This window comes from Macrotis lagotis, chromosome 1, assembly GCF_037893015.1.
Source record: "Macrotis lagotis isolate mMagLag1 chromosome 1, bilby.v1.9.chrom.fasta, whole genome shotgun sequence".
Lineage (NCBI taxonomy): Eukaryota > Metazoa > Chordata > Mammalia > Peramelemorphia > Peramelidae > Macrotis > Macrotis lagotis.
In genome coordinates, this window is record NC_133658.1 from 49,005,737 (window position 1) to 49,031,694 (window position 25,958).

The window sequence follows — 25,958 nt, forward strand, 5'->3', positions numbered from 1 at the left end:
TGGACGATGGACTGGGAATGAGTAGGGATGAGAATGTGAGGCAAGCAGATCCACTAGCAAGTTATTGCAATTGTACAGGCCTGGGATAATGAGGGTTCGTACTAGAATGGAGGTTGTATAAGAGGGTAGCTAGATGGCACATTGGAAAGAGTGCCTGGGCCTAGTCAGGAAAAATGAACTGTGTGATCCTACATAAGTCACTTAACCTTATTTGCCTCAGTTTCCTCATCTATAAAATGAATTGAAGGAAATGGCAACCACTCCAGTTTCTTTGCCAAGAAAACCCCAAATGAGTTCACAAAGTGTTGGACACGACTAAAAAAATGACTGAACAAAAAATGTTGGAGAAGAAAAGGGAGTGAGATTAACAGGCCTTAGCAACAGTTTGGATATTGGGATAGGTGATGGTAGTAAGAGATAGTGAGGAATCCAGAATGACTCAGGTTATAAACCTGAGAGGTCAGGATTGACTTGCGTCCAGAGCCATCTCCAGTCATCTGATTTTTATCTTGCCACTGGACCCAGATGGCTCTGAAGGAGAAAGTAAGGCTGGTGACTTAAAACAGCCCCACCTCACTTATATCCAAATATACGTGCTTGTCACAGTATCACCTCCATGTTGGCATGGTCTTCGACAATGAAGGACAAATATTAACATTATAATATGCATATATGTTTAACATAGTTAGATATGTATGATCTATATTAGATTGCTTTCTATCAAGGGAAGGAAGGAGGAAAGAAAAATATGAATCTCAAAAACCTTACAAAAATAATTGCTGAAAATTATCCTTGCATGCAATTGGAAAAATAAATTTAAAAAAAAAGAACAAAGGACAAAGAAGCTGAGGGTCAGGCCCAGGAGGTATAATAGTAGTGAAGGTGGCAATGTCTTCAGGCCTGTAGGATATAATGGCAGAAGGGATGGTAATGCTGGAGGATCTTCCATCTCACTGGAAACACTAAAACTGGAACTCTCAAGTGATACCTTCAAAAGTAAGTGCCATATTCTTCTCCTTGCCTAATTTCCCAATGGAATTGGGGTAGCTAGGTAATCTTGGTAAAAGGAAGGGACTGTCTAGATTTCCCAAAAGAATATGTGCAGGTTTGATCTTTTTGGTAATCTGATATCTTAATATAATCCCTATACTGAAGGTGAAAAAACCAATAACAGTGAGAATGCCAAAGTTCAAAGAGAGCCCATTAACAGAGAAGCTGTATGTTTAGAGGATTTTTAATATTTTTCTACACTCATTTCATGAAATTCAAGCACTCTCATGTAAATCTGGATTGTTTTATAACTTTTAACAAAAAAGTGACTAGATAAAATTGTATAAGATTAACTATTTGTTCATATAAGAAGCCATCAGTTATTTTTTATTTGAAACCTGTCTTATTTCCTAATACTTTCCACCAAGTATCCAGCCATCTGACTGCCACCACTGCCCTGCTTTTTCCCCTCTTGGTTCAATATCTTCCATATCTAAGACCTCTAAAATTCATGTATCTGGTCATTAGAGAAGTTACTCCAGGCTCATCTCTGAATGCCCACCCTGGGGCTTAGTCTTCTTGATTAATGACCATATGTAAACTGATCCATTATATCCACAGGCCCTAGGCTATGATCCACACTTTTGCATTTCATCAAGTTATCCATTCAGACCATTCATGCCTTCCCTTGATATTTGCATCCCTAACATTTCAATATGTTAGATGGTAAAGAATAAGCGCTTAGTGAATGCTTTTTACTTATCACATCTAAATTATTTTAGGAAAAGACTAGAAAGGAAAACAGAATGATTATACAAGTATAAGCAATGTATTAAGTACTTAAGTGCCTTTTCTAAAAGAAAACTGTAAAGATTTTTTATTTAGCATCTAATCAATATTTTTTGGTAGTATGACAGCTCTAAAAAGTTACTATACTTCTCTGCTTTTCTATAACACTGATAGGCAAGAGTCCTAATAATTGTGACATGCTATTTGACTCAGAAGTGGCTAAATGAAACAATATTTAAATTATGCTCAATAAACAGCATACTAATTATATAAATATGGGTACCTGTGTTTGTATGTATGTATAAAAACACACTTATTGAGAAGTTTATTTTGATTCACTTGAACCCTTCATTTTCTCATCAATGCCCAATAATAGAACATTTACAGTCCTGAGTCAATAGTAACACAAATCCTCAATCAGACAATTCACTGGCAAGGAATTGAACCGGGCAAAGTAGTTCTAAGGCTTCTTCTTCATGAATCATGTAATAATGTTTTTTCTTCATCCTTGAAGAAAACAATGACTTCAGGGGACATGAATTGGATTTGAGTGGGGGCTGTGCTTAAGTCTTACTTTCTCTTCCAGAGCCATCTGGGTCTAGTGGCCAGATATGGATCAGGACGACTGGAATTGACCCTGGATGTGAGACAATCAGGATTAGGTGATTTGCCCAAGGTCACACAGCTAGTAAATGTCTGACTGGATTTAAACTCCTGTCCTCCTGACTCCAAGGCCAGTGCTTTATCCACTACGCCACCTAGCCACCCCCCAGAGGAGTTTTTTGTTTCAGTAGAGGTGCAGATCAAAAGAAACCAGGGAAGACAAGAACTGATCTCCAGTATTATCTCCTCAGGGTACTCAGGTTTTCATTGTACAGGACGAAGTACTTTTTTATGATGCTCCAATACAAAGACTTTGAATTCTTAGAGAATTGTATTTAATGGACATTCCTACTATAAAAGGACATTCCTTCAGTAGCATTTGCAGTGCTAGAATAAAATGACTGCCTAGCAGCTGAGAGAACTGGAAAAGATTTCTAGTAATCTATTATAAATCAGTGGCTAGAAACTGCTTTCTTAAGTAAAGCAGTAAATCTAAAGTTCTATACTAGAAGATGGTGTCTTCCCTTCAGGCAATCAGAGTGTGTGTGTGTGTGTGTGTGTGTATATAGTAGGTCTGTGAGTCCTAAATTAAAATTGTATCACCTCTGATGCTGGATTAGCTTCTTTTTTTTTTTTTAAGGTTTTTGCAAGGCAAATGGGGTTAAGTGGCTTGCCCAAGGCCACACGGCTAGGTAATTATTAAGTGTCTGAGACCAGGTTTGAACCCAGGTACTCCTGACTCCAGGGCTGGTGCTTCATCCACTGCGCCACCTAGCCGCCCCTTGTGCCACCTAGCCACCCCTGGATTGGCTTCTAAAGAAAAAAATGTAAATGGGAAGTTCTTTTACTTTACTTTACTAAAGAACTAGGTATATGATTATGTAACTGAAACCATGTCTAAAATATTTGCCCTTCTACAATTTGGTGCCAACAACATATTAGAATTGAGATTTAACTAGGGTACAAGAAAAAAGTGACTACGCAAATACATTTCTGTATTTTTTGCATTTTCCTCTTAAGATGTAAATAGGCTGGGGCAGCTAGGTGGCGCAGTGGATAGAGTACCGGCCTTGAGTCAGGAGTACCTGGGTTCAAATCCGACCTCAGAAACTTAATAATTACCTAGGCGTGTGGCCTTGGGCAAGCCACTTAACCCCATTGCCTTGCAAAATCTAAAAAGGATGTAAATAGGTACCCAAAGGACAGTAAGACATTTGCACCTTATAGGAATAACACCTTGTTTTTATTTTTTTTCAGATGAGCTACCAAAAGAAAACATTTATTAAAGACCATTCATTTGGACAGTCCTCTCTTAAAATAGAGTACCTTGAAACAAATGCCCCAAATATCATCAAAAAACTTTCTGGGCCTAGACATATCACAATTGCAATAATTCTATTCAGGACTGATTAGATGAATCTGTTATCCTTCTTCATGAAGCTACTAAGGCTAAAGAATCTCAGATTTTTATCCTAGTGACTTGATAATTCAATTTACAAACAGTCTCATAAAAACCTAGAAAGACTTTTTAATCATTTTCAGTTGTGTCCCCATTTGGAGTTTTCTTGGCAAAGATACTGGAATGATTTGCCATTTCCTTAGCTCATTTTATAGGTGAGAAAATTGAAATAAATAAGTTTGGGTGGCTTGTCCAGGGTCATACAGCTAGTAAATGTCTGAAGTCAGATTTGAACTCAGATTTTTCTGATTTGAAGCCTAGTGCTCTATCCACTCTGCTACCTTGCTGCACAAAACTAGGAAGATGACTTATATTAAATTACCCTTAGTGAACAATTAAAAACCAACTGGTAAACTTAAAATTCAATTAATTTTTATAATAATGATTAATAATTTAACATGCATAGCTCTCTTAATACTTGCCAACAATTAGAAATTAATCATTCGTTTCAATGACTTCTTTCTGGACATACCTGTATCTGGAGTGTAGGTAAATGGCTGAACATCATGGGATCTTCCAGCATTGGTCACTACATATATTCCCACAGACACAGGCAAGGTTATATATTGGTCATGATATGGAGGCACCTTCACAATAAGATGATTCTTGTTTGTACAAAGATTAAAGAGAACATACCAATAAGTCAGACAGATAAAATGGAAATAATATTTAAAATTTTCTTATTTTCTTATGAGCTATAAATGAAAAAAGAACTCATTAAAACATATATCCTATTAGTCAAGTTGATACAAGACCTGAATACAGAACTGCCATAACACATAATGTAAGTCTTTTAACTTGTGATTTGTTTGGCATTGAGATATCAGGATTTACTGGAATGAAAATCTTTATTCATGGAAAGTCAAAGTTCCTTTCAGAAAATGGGAGACAGATGCCATTCACTCTTCTATGACCTTAACCTTTACAAACATTCCCTGTCTAAATCTTATTGATGATGTGCAAAAGAAAAGAGCTTAGGGATTTCACAGGAACATAGTAATATTGTGTTCTGTTATCTTTCTTAAGCAGAAAATGTAGACTAAGATCAAACATTTTTCTTATACTAAAAGAAAAGGGTAATTCATTTATACTGTGTCTTGGAAAAAATGTAAAATTTCCTCCCAGTTAACTTTCATTTCCTTTCAAGTTCTTTCTTCAACTTTTTCTCCCAAACTTACCCCTAATCCCCCTGCAAAAAGAAAAAAAAAGAAAAATATTTTCTATGAATCAAGAAACCAGGCTAAACTCCACTCTGCATTCAGTTATTGTGTAGCCTTGGGCAAATCACACTATTTCTGTAAGCCTCTCTTTTTTCTGTGAAAGGAGAAGAATAAACCAGGTAGTCTCTAAGTTTTAGATCCAAAATTCTAAAACTCTTTAAATTAAAGAGGAAAAAAAACTTCCTTAGGATAAAGCAACAAATATAGTTCAGGCTAATTTGGAAGTTACATGCTCTGCAATTCTACCAAGCAAATGGTCTTCCTCACTTCAAATCTTTCTACAGCTTTTTTTTTTAAGTCATTTAATGTTACTTAAAATGTCCAGGTCTCATACATCAAAAACAGTGTCTTCCCAAAGTGGGAAGTATTCTTAACAAAGGACAGAAGTCTGGGCCAATATAATATTACTTTACTACTATCAACTACCATCAAATCCTGGACCTTACAGTATCAGGGAAGCCTGTCCCAAAGGGCTCAAATAACAGGAAACAAAAATCAAGAGGTAGTCACTATATATTAGTCCTGAAAACATAGAGAATGTTAAGGTAGTTGAATGTAGAAAGAGTCAAAGGATTTTTGTTGCTTAATTGGGCTGTAGCTGATTGACTCTGTTGTATGGGATATGATACTAATGAAGTCAGCATCAGAGATTTAATCCTTATGCAAGCCAGGCTGTTTCTTTTTACTCTATGATTTTGTTTATAGAATTTACCTTAGCTCAAGCCAAGCACCATAAATATTCAGATCTCTGGGCCATGTGAGACTGAATTAGCTAGAACAAATATTAGTTGGAAAATAGCTCAATGAATAGATTTCTCTGCTAATACCTCAGTACTATGTACATGTGGTACAGCAAATTCATTTATTATTTCTTTAATAGACTCATGATTTCCTTGGTAGAGAAAACTCCCAGTGAGGAAATAATTTCTACCAAGAGAACTCTGTAGCTGCTTTGTACCTTGCAAGTATCAGAGCTGCTTGGAGAGACAGAGAAGGTAACTGGCCAGGGTCATGGCTGCTAGGTAACAACAGGAGACCTGCAAGTGGTCCTGACTCAGAGGCAGCTCGCTGTTCACTCCATGGCTTGGCTGACTTCATTTGTAGCTTAAATGACTGATCAGTGACAACTCAAGACTGGCATCCACAAGTCATGATAACAACTCTTGTCTCCAGCTATCAGCCTAATGAGGGAACACCAGCCAAATGCCAACCATGTCAACCCCATTAAAAAAGCTGTCAGAAACAAACAGAAAACATCTAAACCCTGTACCTTGTCATGGTGGTTGATAAAGAAGTCAAGTAGTTCCATCCAGACAACGATTTATTTAGCAATATGTGAGGTCGCAGAAATTAGTTAGTTCCAAGGAGAGCCAAGGACCCAGTTTGTTTTTGCAACTGCACACATTGCTAAGGCAGTTGCCATCTGGATGTAACTACTCGATTGCTCTATTCCACTGTAACATTAAGTGACTGCACTAATTCAAATTCTCAGATATGTACATATTTTAAGACTGGTCTTTACTGGTTTTAATAACCATTAAAAAATAGCACCTGTATCACAGATAAATCTTGCCCCCCAGTCAAAATGACATATAAGATTTTAAAAGTTCCTTTTCAACATTAAGACAGGGCAGATTCTAAAGCAGAGTTCTTTATCCTGAGGTAGTCTGTGAACTTTTTTTTTTCTGTATTTCAATATAATTGTTTTCCTTTGTAATCCTATATATTCTGTTCCACTTAAAAACATTATTCTGAGGATAGGGTTATGGATTTCAGACTGCTAATAAGATCCATGGCACACACACAAAAAAATCTTAAGATCTCTGTTCGGGAGTTTACATCTTCTTTTCAAATAAGAGTATTCCCCATGTAGCACATTTCCACTTTGTTTTTTGTAAGTGATTGTCCAAGGTCACACAGTTAGGTAATTAAGTGTCTGAGGCCAGATAAAACTCAGTTCTCTGACTCCAGGGCTGGTGCTCTATCCACTTTATCACCTAGCTGCCCTAATTCTATTTACTTTAAATATATCTAAATATATATACTATACTGAAATTTCTTCAATATCTTTTAAAATCATTTTTTTTCCCTTTAGGTTTTTGCAAGGCAAATGGGGTTAAGTGGCTTGCCCAAGGCCACACAGCTAGGTAAGTATTAAGTGTCTGAGACCAGATTTGAACCCAGGTACTCCTGACTCCAGGACCGGTGCTTTATCCACTACACCACCTAGCCACCCCTTAAAATCATTTTTAAAAGGCATTTTTTCATATACCCATTTTTATAGTTTGATTTCAATCCCAGTATTAATTGGATTTTCAACTCTTCCTATGTCAATTTTACACCTTATCAATCTTAAAATTGAAAAAAGAAATTCACAGTAAAGGAAGTTTTCAAAAGCCCTCTTATTACTATGCTTTTAAAGTCAAAAACTCTGGAGCACCTTGGTGGTGCAGCTTCACTGAGAGGATGCTTACCAATTGGGGAATGGCTGAACAAGTTATGGTATATAAATGGTGTATGAATGTGATGAAGTACTACTGTTCTATAAGAAAATGTGAATGGTCAGACTTTAGAGAAGCATGGACCTAATTAGAGGAAGGATGCTGAGCAAAGGAAGCAGAATCAAGAGAACATTCTACACGTTAACAACAATGTGAGTTGATCATCTATGATGGCTGTAGCTCCTCTCAGTTCAGAGATCTAGGACAACCCTAGGAGACCTGTTATGGATGATGCCATTCAGAGGAAAACAAAACAAAACAAAAAATAATCCACAGAATCTAAATGGATACTATATTCACTTTTTTATTTTTTAGGATTTTGCAAGGCAAATGGGCTTAAGTGGCTTGCCCAAGGCCACACAGCTAGGTAATTATTAAGTGTCTGAGACTGGATTTGAACCCAGGTACTCCTGACTCCAGGGCTGGTGCTTTATCCACTGCACCATCTAGCCGCCCCCCTATATTCACTTTTTAAAAACCTCTCTTATGGTTTTCCTTCCTATATCAGTTTGCTTTCTTTACCCTTAGTGCTAATTTTTCATAAACAAAATGAGTAATATATGTAACCATCTTAAACACAAATGAACATGGACTTTTTTTTTTTTTATTTTAGGTTTTTGCAAGGCAAAAAGGGTTAAGTGGCTTGCCTAAGGCCACACAGCTAGGTAATTACTAAGTGTCTGAGACTGGATTTGAACTCAAGTACTCCTGACTCCAGGGCCAGTACCATGGACAACTTTTATAGAATGTTCACAGCTAAGGGGTGGGAAATGGAATGGGAGGATAGTAGAAAAATGTGTAACTTTTAAATATACAAGTGGATGAATGCTGACGAACTTTCATAATATGTAATTGGAAAAATAAAATCAAATTTCAATCAAAAATGCTTTCATAATGTTCCTTGAACTGAAGAAAAATGCTCTCATTTAAAATAAATTTAAAGTCTGAATTTCAACTTTTCTATGACAAATTATTTTGAAAAGAAAATTCTCTATCACCCTTTTAGCAGTTAATGTTTTGTTACTTTTATATTGTTATGATTTATTTTTCCACCACCTTTCCACCACATTCTTTTTTCTACAGTGGTGGAAATATAGACTTGTTCAAAGATACATGATAAAACAGAACAAGAACTGAAATTTATAGTTTTTGAAAACCCCAAGCCTTTATTTAGAAAAGCTATTCCTACTGTCTGTGAAAGCATAAACTCAAAAATCTTTCTATTTTTATACCGAAAGGCCCCTCTTTCCTCATTTCTCCAAACTCTTAGTATACCTCTACCTTTCATAGCATTTTGAGTCCCAAAAGACTTTTTGGGGAGAATACCCAGAGATACAAAAAAATCTACTTTGAGAGAATGCAAACTTGTCAAATTTCTTATTTTAATATTTAATTTAATATTTAATATTTTAATAATTAATAATATTTTAATAATTGCTTTTTGTGTTGTAACCTCATTCTCCCAAAAAAGTATCTTCAATCTGTTACTTGTTAAAATAAACTTTTCTATTTATCTAATCTCTCCCCCAAAATTACTACCAAACTCTCTTGCCTCTCCTTTCAAGCCAAACTCTGATATGGCTAAATATTTCAATATGTAATTAAAAAAACACAAACACCTGTTTAAATCTGTTAAAATGAGAATAGATGTCACTTACAAACTCCCCTCACATATATTAATGTACATTCATGTATAACTGAATATACAAAAGCATTAGGGTTTTACTGTGATTCTTATTAGAGAAAGTAACTGGGTTTTTTTTTTCTTTTAGGTTTTTGCAAGGCAAATGGGGTTAAGTGGCTTGCCCAAGGCCACACAGCTAGGTAATTATTAAGTGTCTGAAACTGGATTTGAACCCAGGTACTCCTGACTGCAGGGCTGGTGCTTTATCCACTGTGCCACCTAGCCACCCTGAAAGTAATTGTTATATGGACAATAAGTATATTTCCATTATTTTATGAGATGGCAAATAATATTATTTCTAAATCACAGCATACCATTCAAATGTAATTTATTCTTATTCAATTATATCTTAATATTAAAATTATTTAGACATTAAGAGCTGATTTTTTAAAACTATAACTAAATATTTATTCTAGTTATTTTATAACAAAAGCTGCAAGGTTGTCTTTCAAAAAACCTTTATTACAACTTTAAGTGGGGAAGAGCACTCCAAATATGTTGCCATCAAATTACAACAATAAAAATTTAATTCAACTTGTAGAACAAGAGCCATCCTAACAAAGAGGGGAAGAGTTCCACACAGTGCTCTAAATTTAAATTGAGCCTACAAAGGAGAAATTCTAGAATAAGTTTCCTCACTCAATTACTTATAATAATGGAGAGGAGGGCTTCATTCATAAAACTTACAAATATTATTTACACTAGTTTAAGGAAACTACTTGTTCCCACATGTTTTGAGGGTGACTTGATTACTAATTATATTTGAAAGACTCTGTCATTCTATAACTTTTACAAGTATCTTTTTTTTTAAGGTTTTTGCGAGGCAAACGGGGTTAAGTGGCTTGCCCAAGGCCACACAGCTAGGTAATTATTAAGTATCTGAGACCAGATTTGAACCTAGGTACTCCTGACTTCAGGGCCGGTGCTTTATCCACTATGCCACCTAGCTGCCCCCAAGTATCTTTTTAATTGCTAAATGTACACTTTTTTTTAGTTTTTTTTTCTTTTGCAAGGCAATGGGGTTAAGTGGCTTGCCCAAGGCCACACAGCTAGGTAAGTATTAAGTGTCTGGGACTGGATTTGAACCCAGGTACTCCTGACTCCAGGGCCAGTGCTTTATCCACTGCGCCATCTAGCTGCCCCTAAATGTACACTTTCTATTTGCATATTATGCTGTCCATACACCCAGGGTTTCTTTTCCCTCAAAAAATTTCCTGAATTTCCAATTATAGTTCTTTCCCAAATTTCCTTCTTTCACATATGAAAAGGCTATACATTGCACCCAGCTATGATTTCATTCCATTACAATTGCCAAAAAAAATCCCTCTGAAAAAAATCTAGATACAATCTCTCTCATAAAAAAGATAAAAATTTCAAAATTGACATTAGAAGCCTACATCAAATGGAAGATCATATTATGATTTAGTTTATTTACATATTTGCTTTCAAAAACCCTGGACCTCTGAATATACCCACCAAATAAGGACATAATTCTTTTTCATTCCATCACATGTCTTATTTTTATGATTATTCTTCGTTCATCTATAGTGTCTAGCATAACTACCCTGAAAAAATAGTGTTTTAAAGAATAAAAGTATTTCAGATCTCAAAGTTTTTGTTTTTTTAAAGACATTGTTTTAAGCCATATTAAAAGAGTTTGGGTGACCATGATACAATTTGTATTGGTTCTAGTTTCTGTATCCCACTGGTAGGATCACAGAATAACAAAGAATATTAAATTACTCTAATCCAAGAAAGTTTTTTTTACAGTGCCTACTATGTGGAAGGTATTTTGTTAAGAGTTTTATAGATACTTAAGGATAAAGGCAAATAAAGAAATATAATTCCTGCTCTTAAGAAGCTCTCATTTTATTTGGGGAAGGAGGGAGAGAAGCTAAAACATGCAAATAATAAAAAATAAACAATGTAACAAATTATGCACATATGTATTATGCATAATTATACATGTAAGTATGTTTTTATATAAAATAATCTGCAGAGGAGAGAGAGTACAGTAACAATTATGGAGAACAAAAAAGGCTTTGGTTAGGAGATAGCCCATAATCTCAGTCTTGAAAGAAGATATAGATCTTAGGTGTTGTTAAGAAGGGAGTATTTTTTTAGATATGAGAAACAGTCTGTGCTGGTGGGCATGGCCTGCTGAATCTGGGGGAAAGCAAATAAGTCAAGTTTGGTGAAAGATATGGTGTGCAAAAGGGAATAATGTGTAAGTAAACTATATATAATAATGGGAATAAACAGAATAAGCAGCACAAGGCTTTGAAATAAAAAGTTGAGAAATTTTAATTTTATCCTGGGCAGTTAGATGGCACAGTGGATAGAGTGCTGGGCTCACAGTCAGGAAGACACAAGTTCAAATTTGATCTCAGATATTTACTAGCTGTGTGACCCTGGGCAAGTCATTTTGTTTGCCTGTTTCCTCATCTGTAAAATGAGCTAGATAAGAAAATGGCAAAACTACCCTAGTATGTCTGCCAAGAAAACCCAATGGGTTCAATAAAGAGTGAGACATGACTGAATAACAACAAAATTTTACCCTAGTGGTGATAAAATGCCATTAATGCCAGTCTTGTACTTTAGGAATTTATTTTTATTTTATTTTTTTACTTTAGGAATTTATTTAATTGGTTAGAAAGATTATTTTATTGTTTAGGATATTGTAAATGAGTGATTTCATTTCAGATGAAATCAGAAAACAAACAAGTTCATGCTACAGTCCTTCCCATGAATGAGTAAGTTTAAGTTACAGATAATGCCAAAATGTGTTTTTTAAAAGGCTTTAAGGCAAAATTAAAGCTAGAAAAGCCTTGGAGTATTCAAGGATTCTCAAACAACAGAAAGAAACCCCTTTCCTACGGTGAATTAAATTACAAGTAAGTTACTTGCTAGTTACTATTATCATGTGCCTAGGGATGTTATGGGTACCCTGAAAAAGAGAGAAGTGTCACGAGGCACGATCCATATATTTACAGTTGATTGGGAAGACAAAACAATTTCCAAACAAAGTGTTAACCAGGATGGCACTAACTAAAGTCCAGTAAGAACTGCTGTTGTTGTGTGCCAGGGAAATACATCCCTGGGAAGACACTCCACAAAGAAGCAGGATCCTCATTAGTGTCTTTAATTTCATACCATACATAGTATTGGGAAGAGTTGTGGTGATGGTGTCCTGATGGTGTCCTGATGTTGTGGGGGGTGGGGGTAGGAGGGGTGTCTTTATGTGTATGCAGTTAATACTGTCCTCCAGCTTCAGATCCCTTCCTTACTTTACTGTACTTGCTGTCGCTTCTGGGATCACTTCCTTTCTTACTTGTTCTTTTTTTTAGGTTTCTGCAAGGCAAACGGGGTTAAGTGGCTTGCCCAAGGCCACACAGCTAGGTAATGATTAAGTGTCTGAGACCAGATTTGAACCCAGGTACTCCTGACTCCAGGGCTGGTGCTTTATCCATTGCGCCACCTAGCTGCCCCCTTACTTGTTCTTCTAAAGTCCGCTGTAATTCTGAGACTCTACGGGTCATTTGCTCCTACTCAGCTAGAAGCATAGCTTTCTCCTCCCTGCCTGTCCTAGTTCTTAATCTGCAATTCTACACTGGCTTCTTCCTAACTCAATAAGATATTTAGACCCTTTTTATCAGGTCCATTCCCTAGGATGGCTCTAATGTTCTCTTTGATTAGTTATAATCTTTGTATATGCTAGCTAAGGGATAATTTCTTTCTTTCTTTCTTTTTTTTTTTTTTAACAAGGCAATGGGGTTAAGTGGCTTGCCCAAGGCCACACAGCTAGGTAATTATTAAGTGCCTAAGGCCGGATTTGAACTCAGGTACTCCTGACTCCAAGGCCAGTTTTCTATTTACTGTGCCACCTAGCTGCCCCTAAGGGATAATTTTCTTAGGAAGACCCCTGTAAAACAACTTTGTAAAGAAATATTGCAAATTATTTTTGCATATGAAAATGTATTATTTTTCCATGTTAATTAGATTTCTTCCAACTTCCCCAAAACAAATATTAATGATAACGATTCTGTTGATAATCTTATTAACAATAAGCATTGGACTTTGAATAACTTCTACCCAGGAAAATAGAATGAATAAAACTTTTTTAGAGTCCAGAAAAGAATATTACGCTTTGGTTTTAGTTACAACATAAACGGAATAAGAGAATTTTAAAACTATAAGCAAAAGAAATGCTGAAGAAAGAAACAAATGATTTCAAATACATGCAAAAGAGAAACACATCTTACAATCCAGAGGAAACCATATCAGAAAGGAAACTTTTTCCTTGAGTGAATAAATAGCACAGTTAACAAAGATGAGTTACAAATACATATTAAAATAGAATTTCTTAAAAGTTGAAGTACCTGATGAAATAATTCCATGTCTATTTCAGCTTCTGACTTCCAAGAGTTTTCATCTGATTGAAATAAAAATGAAAATGTGTTAAAATATTAAATATTGTGTTATTCTCTAGTAATTATGGCACTTAGGAAAAGCCAAAGTTAAATAAATAATAAAATCTCAGTAAGAGTTCCCTGATGCATGTTAGAGTTAATGTGATTTCTACTTACCAGAAATATTCTCTTGGAAAATAACTTTAGTTCCCTTCAGAAAATTTTTGCCAATTAGAAAGACTTCTTCCTCTCCTTTTACTGAACAGCTATGGAGACTTTTCTTTAAGATCTCTGGGACACCTGCTGGCTGAGCTGTAAATAAACAAGTAATAAATATAAAAAAGCATGAACATTTCTTATCCTAAACCGTCACATCTACTACAACAGACTCCCCATTATTCATTCTTTAGATTGTACATTTTACTTTCTGGACATCTTGTTTGTACCTTCATCAGCCCCCAGAGAAGGCTGGGGACCAGGAGGTAAGACTCAAAATCAATCATTCAGGCAACCAACAAGTCTTTATTGTCAAGGCATAGGTGCTAAGAGAGGCAAAAATGCCTTCAAGCCCATTGACTTTTACTGAGGGAGACAATATAGACATCAATAAGTGCTCACAAAACACCTGTAACAAACACAAGGAGGTGTTTTGTTTTTGTTTTTCCTGTGGTTGGTAGGGAAGAACACTAGGACTAGGAGGATGGGGAAAAATTTCCTGTAGGGGCTGTGCTTGGGTTGAATTCTAAAGAAAACCAGGGTTTCCAGAGACAGAGAAGAAAGGAGGGAGGGCAGACTTCAGGCCAGGGTGAAAGCTGGTGCCAAGCTATGGAGCTGGGAGACAGAATGTCAACTATACAGAACAATAAAACCAGATTAACTAAACTATGGTGTCTGGAAAGGTGAGTTGGAACCAGATTGTAAAAGACTTTAAATGTCAAAAGAAGAGTTAATATTTTATCCTAGAGGCAACAGGAAACCACTACAACGCAATAATAAAACAATTGTAATAAATTATCTCATTTAATTCTCACAATAATCTTGTGAATTAAAACTATCATTGCCATTTTATAGATAAAAAAAATTGAGCCTGAAAGAAGTGAAGCAACTTGGAATAGGTGGTAGTAGTACAATGGACAGGGAAGCATTGTATCTAGAGTCAAGAAGACCTGAGTTTAAATCTAGTCTCAGATACTAGATGAGTGATCTTAGGCAAAACATTTTACTTCTATGTGCCTCAGTTTCTTCATCTGCAAATGGGGATAATAATAGTACCTAGCTCCCAGATTTGTTGTGAGGCTCAAATGAAATATTAAAATACTTAACAGAGTATCTGCTTGGAGTTAAAATAAATATTATAATTATGATTAAGTGACTCACGATCACAGAGTTAATAAATATCTGATGAGGATTGAAATTTAAGTCTTCTTGACTCCAAGTCTACTGTTCTACTCACCACATTACTAGTGCCTACCCTCCGTTTGCTGAGGTCAGACTGGAGTTTTATGAATATCCACTTGTGCCCTCCCTCCTTTTAGTTTTTACAAGGCAATGGGGTTAAGTGGCTTGCCCAAGGCCACACAGCTAGGTAATTATTAAGTGTCTGGGGCCGGATTTGAACTCAGGTACTCCTGACTCCAGGGCTGGTGCTCTATCCACTGTGCCATCTAGATGCCCCAATTCTTTTTTTCTTTTAAGAAAGATTTTATTAATTTTGAGTTTTACAATTTTCCCCCCATTCTTGCTTCCCTCCCCCCACCCCCCACCCCTCACAGAAGACATTCTGTTAGTGTTTACATTGGTTCTGTTATACATTGATCTCAGTTGAATGTGATGACAGAGAAATCATATCCTTAATTGCCCCTCATTTTTTTCAATATTTATTTATTCTTTTGTACAAATAATGCTTTTTTATACATTAATAAAATATTCTTGTTTAAGAGTAAATAGAATACCCCCTCCCCCTACAAAATATAGACTTGCTTGAGCAATAAAGGGGAGAGAAAAAAATTAAAACAAAAAAATAGTAGTAATTTTAGGTATGGCCAGGTGGCGCAATGGATGGAGCCCCAGCCCTGGAGCCAGGAGCACCTGAGCCCATATCCGGCCCCATACACCCAACAATCACCCAGCCATGTGACATGCAAGCCACCCCGACCCCACTGCCCTGCAAAAACAAAAACAAAAACAAACAAACAAAAAGAGACCAAAAATAAAATACTAATAATAGTAGGGGTGGCTGGGTGGCAGACAGAGCATTGGCCCTTGAGCCAGGAACACCTGGGGCCACACCCTGCTATGCAGCTCCAGGCAGGCCACCCAGCCCCACTTGCCCTGCACCCCCCCCCCCCATAATAATAATAAAAAATGTGCTTCAGTCTTTGTTCCAACACCAACAACTCTGTCGTGGGTGAATCACATTCTTTATGGTAAGTCCATCACAAAAGTTACTTCCATATTTTTCCAGTGTTGCCATTGCTGATCACAACTCCCTCCTTTCTTATTTCTCCACTACCATATACTATATTTTCTCTCTCCTTTCACTCTGACTCTGCTGTAGGGTAGCTGAGTGGTGCAGCAGACAGATCCCTGGTCCTGGGGCCAAGAGGCCCTGAGCCCCCATACCACCCCTTAGGCCCAGCATCCACCTGGCCCTGTGGTCCTGGGCAGGCCATCCAATCCCAGCCCCTTGCAAGAAGTAAAAGAGAAAATGTGTTATATCTGACCATTCTCCCCCCATGATCCATCCTTTCCTCTATCACTCACATCCCCCCCCTTCCCCCTCTCTTTCCTTCTTACTCCAGATGTCTATACCCCAATGAGTATATATGCTGTTTCCTCTCCTAGCCACCTCTGATGAGAGTGAAGATTCCCTCATTCCCCCTTGCCTTACCCCTTCCATATCACTGCAATAGCTCACTGTAATAAAGAAAAAACTTATTATATGAAATATCTTGGCCTATTCCCCCTCTCCTTTTTCTCCCATTTCCCTTTTTTTTCTATTGACTCCATTTTTACACCATATTTTATCATCTCAAATTCAGCTTTCTCCTGTGCTTCAACTATAAAATCTCCCTCTACCTGCTCTATTAACTGAGAAGGTTCATATGAGTATTATCAGTGTCATTTTTCTATGCAGGAATACATGCAGTTCATCCTCATTAAGTCCCTCATATTTCCCCCCTCTCCTGCAATCTCTATGCTTCACCTGAGTCCTGTATCTGAAGATCAAACCTTCTGTTCAGCTCTGGCCATTCCAAAAGGAACCTTTGAAATTCCTCTGGTTCATTGAAAGTCCATCTTTTTCCCTGAAAGAGGACATTCAGCCTTGCTGGGTAGTTCATTCTTGGCTGCATTCTAAGCTCTTTTGCCTACGGTATATTATATTCCAAGCCCTACGAGCTTCCAATGTAGCTGCTGCTAAGTCCTGTGTGATCCTGACTGCAGCTCCACGATATTTGAACTGTGTCCTTCTGGCTGCTTGTAATATTTTCTCTTTGACTTGGGAGTTCTGGAACTTGACTACAATATTCCTGGGGGTTGATTTTTTGGGATCTCTTTCTCGGGGGGATTGGTGGATTCTCTCCATTTCTATTTTGCCCTCTGCTTCTAGGATATCAGGGCAATTTTCCTGTAGTCATTCTTTGAAAATGATGTCAAGGCCTTTTTCCTGATCATGACTTTCAGGTATTCCAATAATCTTTAAATTATCTTTTCTAAGTCTGTTTTCCATTATCAGTTGTTTTTTCAATGAGATGTTTCACATTTTCTTCTAATTTTTCTTTCTTTTTTTTTTTGGTTTTGAAGTAATGAATCCTGGTTTCTCGTAAATTCAGTCTCCCTGAGTTCTATTCTTTGAAGAATTTGTTTTCCTCAGAGAGTTTTCTTATCTTTTTCCATCTGGCCAGTTTTGCTTTTTAAAGCATTCTTCTCCTCAATAACTTTTTGAACTGTTTTATCCATTTGACCTAAGCTGGTTTTTAGCATGCTATTTTCTTCAGCATTTTTTTGATTTCCTTGACTAGACTGCTGACTTCATTTTCATGTTTTTCCTGTATCTCTCTCATTTCTTTTTCCAGCTTTTCTTGTAACTCCCTCATTTGATTTTCAAAGTCTTTTTTGAGCTCTGTCATAGCCTGAACCCAATTTCTATTTTTCTTGGAGTCTTTAGATGCAGGAGCTTGTGCTTCCTCATCTTCAGACTGAGTGTTTTGATCCTTCTTGGGCTCACAGGCAAAATATTTCTCAATGGTGTTCCTCTTATTTCTCTGCTTGCTCATTTTCCCAGCCTTAGCCTGGTTTTGGGGTGCTTCCTGAGCTTTTGGGACACTCCCACAAGGGTCTCAGTGTGTGAGGCTCTGTCCTTTCTCCTGGTCTGTGAATGACCATATGAGCCCCCCTCTGCCACGGGGCTGAGGTGGGGGGGCCCTGCTGTTCTATGGGGGGGCCTAGAAGGCGATCAGGATCTGAATGTGGTCAGAGCCCCAGAGTCCTGTTCCAGGGGCAGAGCTTGGCAGTCTCTCTCCACTCCCCTCCCTAGGTTCAATGGGCTCATGCCCTGGGGGCTCCTGCTTACCAGCTCTGCTGGCTTCTGGATCTGGAATGCAGTGACCACATTGCTCCCTGTGTGCCCTGAGGACTGGGCCTCATGTGCTCACTCTGGCAGAGGTCCCCCGCTGTTCCCCCACTTTGTGCCCAGTGCTCCCCTGGGTGCAGCTCAGGAGACTCCCCCGCTGCTGTGAGCCGCGGCTCCCAGCGCCCTGGGGCTGCCTCGGGGAGGCTGAAGTTCTTTCACTCTGGCGGCCGCCCTCCAGGTTACCTTGAGTAGAAGAACTGCCTCACTGGGTCCCTCTGTGGGTTCTGTTTCCCGAAAGTTTAGTTAGAGTCCTTAGTTTCAACGTTCTATGAGAGAGTTTCCAAGAGACGTTCCTCTCTTGTTGCCATCTTGGCTCCGCCTGAATTGCCCCTCATTCTTAAAGAGGATCATGACCTCAGGGAGGTGATGCCATGACATTAACATAAATTGGAGTTCAGTGACCAGATAAGAATCAGGACAACTGGAGATGGCCCCATATGAGAGGCATGCAGAATGGAGTGACTTGCCCAAGGTCACTTGTATTAAGTGTCTGAATCTGGATTCGAACTCAGGTCCTCCCGACTCCATGGCTAGTGCTCTACACACTGCAGCACTACCTAGGGAATCAATTAGATAGTAAAGGTCTGAACTATGACTGTGCTGCAAGAGCAGAAATGTTGGCAATGCTTGGATAAAGGATGTGACGAAGAGGAGTCAGCAGTGACACTAGGGGTTGCAAAGCAGGGAGCCCTGAAAGGGGCAAGTGCGGAGGAAGTTCTGATGATATGCTCAGTCAAAAAGCATTCATCTGGACCATATGCTGGGGATCCAGAGGCCTCTGGGAGCTCATGCTCTATCAGGGGAGGTGCTCGGATTAGGAGCAGCGGGGGCAGGTGGTGGTTTAAGAATTGGCACTGGAAGGTCGTCAGGGAAGTCAGGAGGCAGAGTAGTGGGAGAAGTGAGGGAGGTTTGAAAGTTGAAACGGAGCACTTGGCACTAGATGATCCTGGAGATGAGCAGGAGCCTGAGCAATTTACCAAGTAGAGAGTGATGGCGTCAGACTTAGTACACTTGCAATTCTCTCTATTCTCAACTGACTTCCTTACACTCTAGTGCCTTCCCTCCTCTATTAATGAATTCATATTCATTTTAACCATAGCTTACTTTACATTTATTCACCTGCATTTGTCTCCCCATCAGACTGTAAGCTCTTGATAGCAGGGCTGTAAAGCCTTCTTTCTGTATCCCCTTGCTTAGCACAGATCTGGCAGAAATGCATATTGTCTGATTGAAAAGTACTAGAGGGGTGGCTAGGTGGGGCAGTGGATAGAGCACCATCTATGGAGTCAGGGGGACCTGAGTTCAAATCCGGCCTCAGACACTTAATAATTACCTAGCTGTGTGGCCTTCGGCAAGCCACTTAACCCCACTGCCTTGCCAAAAAAAACCCCAAACAAACCTAAAAAAAGAAGAAGAAAAGTACTAGAACTGTTTCAGTGAGCCTTCCAGGAAAATTCTCTTTGGTCTGGACTTGTGATTTTTTGGGTCTTAAAAATTCCAGAGACAACTCTCAACAGATACAGACCCACAATACTGCTAATAACATGTAGCCTTAGAGAAATGGGAGGGAGCTGGGGGAGGAGAAGGGGGGGGAGAGTTGGTGGGAACCTCGGAAAGGCTATTCAACAGAGGTCTTAGAATCAAGATCTTCCTCCTGCAGAGAGATGAGCCTGGAACACACAACACTACTTGGCTCTGGCCAAGAAGAGGCAGAGGAACCAAAAAAAAAAGTTTGCTATTTTGGAGTATAAAGGTGATTCTTACTATAGTTAGTGAAGTGTTGGAAATGGGGACACTTAAGTACCTGTAGTTAATGAACTAATAATAATGTGCAAATAACATAATTCCTTCTTTAATACTCAATCAAAAGTATTCTTATAATTTAGTAAAGCTTTCTGTTACAGAGAAAGAGGAAGGCTATGCCAATCTAGCCCAATAGCATAAACTTTCATTCATTTTTACTGTACTTTTGGTACAAAACAAATGACTTTCTATATTTTCCTGTTATTTATTGATGCAAATTAATTTTTTCCAATTGTGCAGTACTTCCTGAGTGATCCTGGGTTCTGTTATAACCGTGAAGCACAATATGGTAGAACCTGCCAGTATGGAAAGACTTTTCTTTTCTTTTTTTGGAGTTATTAAAGATTTTATTTGAGTTTTACAAATTTTCCCCCATCTTACTTCCCTCCCCCCACCCCCCAGAAAGCAACCTGTCAGTCTTTACATTGTTTCCATGTTGTACATTGATCCAAATTGAGTATGATGTGAGAGAAATCATATCCTTAAGGAAGAAACATAAAGTATAAGAGATAGCAAGATCAGACAATAAGAGATCAGGTCCCCCCCCCCCCCCAAATTAAAGGGAATAGTCCTTGATCTTTGTTCAAACTCCACAGTTCTTTATCTGGATACAGATGGTATTCTCCACTGCAGAGAGCCCCAAATTGTCCCTGATTGTTGCACTGATGGAATGAGCAAGTCCATCAAGGTTGATCATCACCCCCATGTTGCTGTTAGGTGTACAGTGTTTTTCTGGTTCTGCTCCTCTCCCTCAGCATCAGTTCATGCAAATCCCTCCAGGCTTCCCTGAATTCCCATCCCTCCTGGTTTCTAATAGAACAATAGTGTTCCATGACATACATGTACCAGTTTGCTAAGCCATTGCCCAATTGAAGGACATTTACTTGATTGGAAAGGCTTTTTTCTTATAGGCTCAGGAAAAGGTAATGTAAGAGACTGATTACTTCTCAGGTGATTACTAGGTGGTGAATATTTTGGCCATATGAACTCAGGAAATGGCGTACTAATAAAGAACAATGATCCGCATTTATATAGAGAATATTCACATTCCATGAAAATGACTGATAGTGTACTTAATTTTTCATTTACTAATCACACAATTCAATACTTATTTGAATTGAGACTCTTTCAATGATTTCTGTTTGTAAGAAATTGTATGCAAATATATTTGTATGTACTTATACACTAATATGAATGTTGGTCATTTTATATATATATATATATATACATATATATATGTATATATATATATATATATATATATATATATATATATATCTCACACACACACACACAAGTATATATGTATACCTAAAGCCAGTGATGATTACACTACCATGTAAAGTTCTAAGTTCACTTGTGCAGGAGGTACTTTTGGAATTCTAGACTTGTTTTGGAAAGGCATGTATGCTCAAGAAACAAAGAGCAAATATTTCGAGAGGAAAACCAAAAGGACATGTGTAAATTTATAGGAATAGGCTGGATTAACAATGAAGTAAATGAAAATGAAGTCTTCCCTTCCCCCGCTTTCAAATGTTATGTAAAATTCCACTTCACTAATGACACTAAAACTTCCCCCATTATCTTTTCTTTTCTATCTCATTATCTTTTCCTCTAACACTTTGAAAGCCAAAGGCTGCCAAATGAGGCCCTTTAGAGGGTACAGTATATGCTTTCATATTTATATTTACTATATACAAAGGACTAGGTTGTGACTATTAAAAAATAATACAGTTTATGAGCTATTAAAAAAGGTCTTTTCTACTTAAGTTTAATGGTTATCCAAAAGGATCAGCTTTATACTGAACAGATAAAAAAGACTATTATTTGGGTATCAATGACAAAGAATTCAATTTATAAACTAGGAGAGAGGGGAAAAGTGACTAGATTACTAAGAAAAGTAAAATAAAAATTTAAAATACTATACCTTTGTTGTTACATAAACAACTTTAAAATATCTATTTTCTTTGGTTGATTCCAAATAATATTCTTACTAAGAAGTTGAGACTTTTCATACTTTTCCAACAAAAAAAATTAAAAACTTCTGGGTACTGAAAAACAAACTGCTGAACCTTTCCACTTGAGGTCCAAGTATATAAAATTGTGAATACAACAAAATAAATAGAAATCAAAAGTTAAACACTTTTACTTGGTTTACTAATTCATTACTTTCAACATGATCATGTCAGTCTGGCAGAAAAATTTTAGTGGGAAAATAGTAATAAATGTGTAACCAAATCTTTTCTAATTGCCTCTGAATGAGGCAAAATTCATCATGACTTTCTTAGGATAGGTAACATTTTAATTCATCATGATATACTGTTTGTGTATCAAAACTCAATGACAGAAAACTAACTTAATTTCTGAACTTTGTCTCATTTTTCCAAACATGGGAAGTCATGAAGGAATTTTTGGAATAAAGTGTCAGATTATAATCAAACCAGCGTACCTCATCCTGGGACAGCGGTAGAGAAGGGGAAAGTCATATTTGATATTTTTTGGACAAGACTTGTGATTTCATTAGCCTAAGGAACTCACTACAAGAACATTCCATCTAACAATACAAACAAATCAACATGTTCAACATGTTATAATCTCAAAGAGTTGTTCAGAGAATTGAGAGGTCAAGTTGACTTGGCCCAGGCCACAGAGTCTTGGAGGCAATACTTGAAACTCAAGTCTTCCTGCTATCAAGGTCAGCTCCTTATCCACTCTAGCAGTGGAGTCAAATAGATACAGTGGTCACTAACTTGGATGCCTGTAAGCTGTATACTGCCTAAGAAAACTATATCTTAATATCGTGCTTTCATTTTATTGCATTTTTATTCCCTTTGGAAAATATTTTCCAATGATAGTTTTTTAAAATTGTATTTTATTTTATTTAAGGCAATGAGGTAAGTGACTTGCCCAAGGTAAACACAGCTAGGCAATTATTAAGTGTCTGACTCTGGATTTGAACTCAGATCTTCCTGACTCCAGGGTTTGTGCTCTATCCACTTTGTCACCTAGCGGGCCCCTTTCTAATGACAGTTTAATCTGATTCAGGCTGCATATAAGATCAATCAATCAACAAGCATTTATTAAACAGCTACTATATTTCAGACACTATGTTAAGTAATAAGGATTAAAAATACAATGAACCAATCAACAAGTATTTATTAAGCATCTGTGATATGCTTAATAAATCACTTCAGAATTTACTAACAATATTTCAGGGTAACTAAAAGTGATAAACACATACAAAGACTCTGTGGAGAATTCGAAGCCTGAAAAATAAAAAGGAAGGACCCTTTCATTTCCTCTAAAGTGATCAATCAATTCCAACCCAGCTTAAAAGATCAGAGGGGCCCTGAGCCCTCACCAAAGGACAGGAATTTTTAAACCTGCCATAAATAACAACAAAAATACTGGCAACATGCCTTCTTTCCAATGGACAAATGATTTTAGATGGAATATCAAACGCCTGTTTCCTCTCCTTTCTGCTTTCCTCCCCTTCTGCCCTGATTTCCTTTCTGCCTCCCTCTCATCTTCCTGTTTCCCTCCATCTCCCTTTCCCCTTCTAACCCAAACCCTGCCTATTTTCCCCTCACCCTCATTGCATTTTATCTCTCTTCTCAAAAATGTTATATCCACATAAAACATATTACATAAAACACACAGGAAGAAAAGCATTTATGGTTAATAAAACGTTACCTATGCTTTGATTTAATGTTTCATTAAGTACATCCATGTCTACGATATTTTTTCTCTAAATTTAAGTTCCTTGCTGTAAATATTGCATCTTTCTGATTGATTTTATGCATTCATACCCACTAAAAAAAACAACCGTGTTAGGGCAGTCAGCTAATGGTTCTGTGAATCATGTACTTCTTTCAATGAAATTAGAAAGGCTAATACCTGAATATTTTCTGAATATTAATGAATATTAATGAATATCATTCAGTTCTCAAAGGTCTGACTTAATAACTCAAAGGTCATTAAGACTCAAAGGTCTGTATCTGACTGGACAAGCTGATCTTAAAGTACTTCTTGAAACCCTTTAGAAGTATAACTAATCTAATTAAAAATAAATCAATTCCTTCTAAACAGGCATGGAACAGGTACAAAGTTGAGCAATAACCATCTGAAGTGCTCTCATTTACATTCAATTATGCAAGGAAGAAAAAAGAAAAATCTCTAAAGACAAAATAAAACTATATTTAATATGCTTTTAAAAAAACTCTAATCATTAGATAAATCTTAGCCTCTTATATGCCAAGTTCTATACTAAATGCTTTATAAATACTGTTTTGTTTGATTCTGTCAATGATCCTAGGAGATGGGTGTTATTGTTGTTTCTATTTTCAGATGAGAAAATGGAGGCAGATAAAGTTTAAAGTGATTTGCCCAAAGCAGCACAGCTAGTAAGCATCTGAGAATAGATCTGAACTTGGGTCCTCCTAACTTCAAGAACAATCCTCTTTCCAACTCACTGGAATCTCAGCCACTCCATGCTCCCTAGGCATCTATTTGTTCTCTGCACAGACAGACAGCCTGACCCTTCTGTCTCCTAATGGTAGAAAGAATAAATAAATCAATAAACCATTGTTTTTGAGAAGAACCTGCCATTTAACTGTCCATTGGTTCCATTAACCCTTATGCCCACTTTTCAAGCCACATTGCTACCCACAGCTGTTGCTCCTCTTGACTGGGCTCCCTTCCTCTATCAGAACAGAATCTCTGTCACATTCATGTGTGTGTATGCGTGGGTGTGCTCAGTGCTGATATACAGTGTGTGCTTCATCAATCCTTTTACGTCTCCATTCATAATCTAAATATAAAGTGAACACTCAAATGCGAATCACTCAGATATCAGCTATTGATTTTTAGGGTCTTTATTTACTCTACCTTTAACCAATTTCATTCACACAAAATCTTGCTTTCACATTCCATCGAAAGCTAAGCTATAGGTTTAGCTGTGTATATACAATAATTACTATAGCTACTTACTACACAGAATTGGAGAGGAGGGTGTTTGTAGTGTTAAAGTTGAGCCATCTTTTCGTGTAATGTTAACTCGAAAAACCAATCTGGCCCGAGTGCTTTTTTTCTTGGAACCAGCTATTCCTATTCTAGCTTCAACATCAGCATTTCTGAGTTTCAAGATCCCTACGCAGTCCACCCTAAGGAAGAAAAAAAGATGGCATCATTAATATTTACTGATATGTTGTACTCAATGATAATAATTTCCATAAATTCATACTTACAAATTTCCATATTAAAATAAAACTTGAATATCTAACAGTAGTCTTGTTTGAGACTATGGACTACAAACTACATCCCTTCAGCAGGAAGATAATGAATAAAATTATCTACAATAAATTTCTTTTTTAGATTAAAAAAAATCATCAAATACAAAGAGCCAAAATTAGTACCTACAAATTAACCAAACATCTTCTAGTTTTTGAACTTTTTTAAAATAAAGAAATGGGCTTTGTAAATAATTTCAAATATTTTTATAAAAATGAATTCTCAAGCAATGATTTTGTATTATTTTTAATTCCAGTAAACTTGTTTCTTCATAATATAAAATGTTAATTTATTCATTATTAACAGAGGAAACAATAAATGGAAAGCATGTAAAATACAAAACACCATTTTAAAGCCTGACTATTAGTATTAGTTCTCCTTTGATATTTTTTAGAATACAATTTAGACTCTTTTTACAGTTAATTCATATAAAATGAACTAGTGAGTTTGCTATAGTTTTTATTTTTAAAAAAGTCAAAAGGGTGTTATAAGTGACCTGAGTGTTTTATCAGAAACTCTCAGCATCCTTACTGTGTTTTTTTGTCCATTTAACACAGCCTTGAAAATGAATCTTAAAA

At 37.0% G+C, this 25,958-nt stretch overlaps 1 protein-coding gene across 10 annotated transcripts in view; it reads right to left on the reverse strand.

Annotated features, from left to right (window-relative positions):
* NFAT5 (nuclear factor of activated T cells 5) overlaps nt 1-25,958 on the reverse strand; it is a 219,312-nt gene that overhangs the window by 20,233 nt on the left and 173,121 nt on the right. For all 10 annotated transcript variants that reach the window (XM_074200350.1, XM_074200357.1, XM_074200355.1 and 7 more), the window contains 4 exons: nt 25,081-25,253; nt 13,833-13,967; nt 13,626-13,678; nt 4,314-4,446 (listed from right to left, as the gene is read on the reverse strand). In XM_074200350.1, the coding sequence (XP_074056451.1) occupies nt 4,314-4,446; nt 13,626-13,678; nt 13,833-13,967; nt 25,081-25,253 (494 nt within the window). The remainder of the gene's footprint in view (nt 1-4,313; nt 4,447-13,625; nt 13,679-13,832; nt 13,968-25,080; nt 25,254-25,958) is intronic.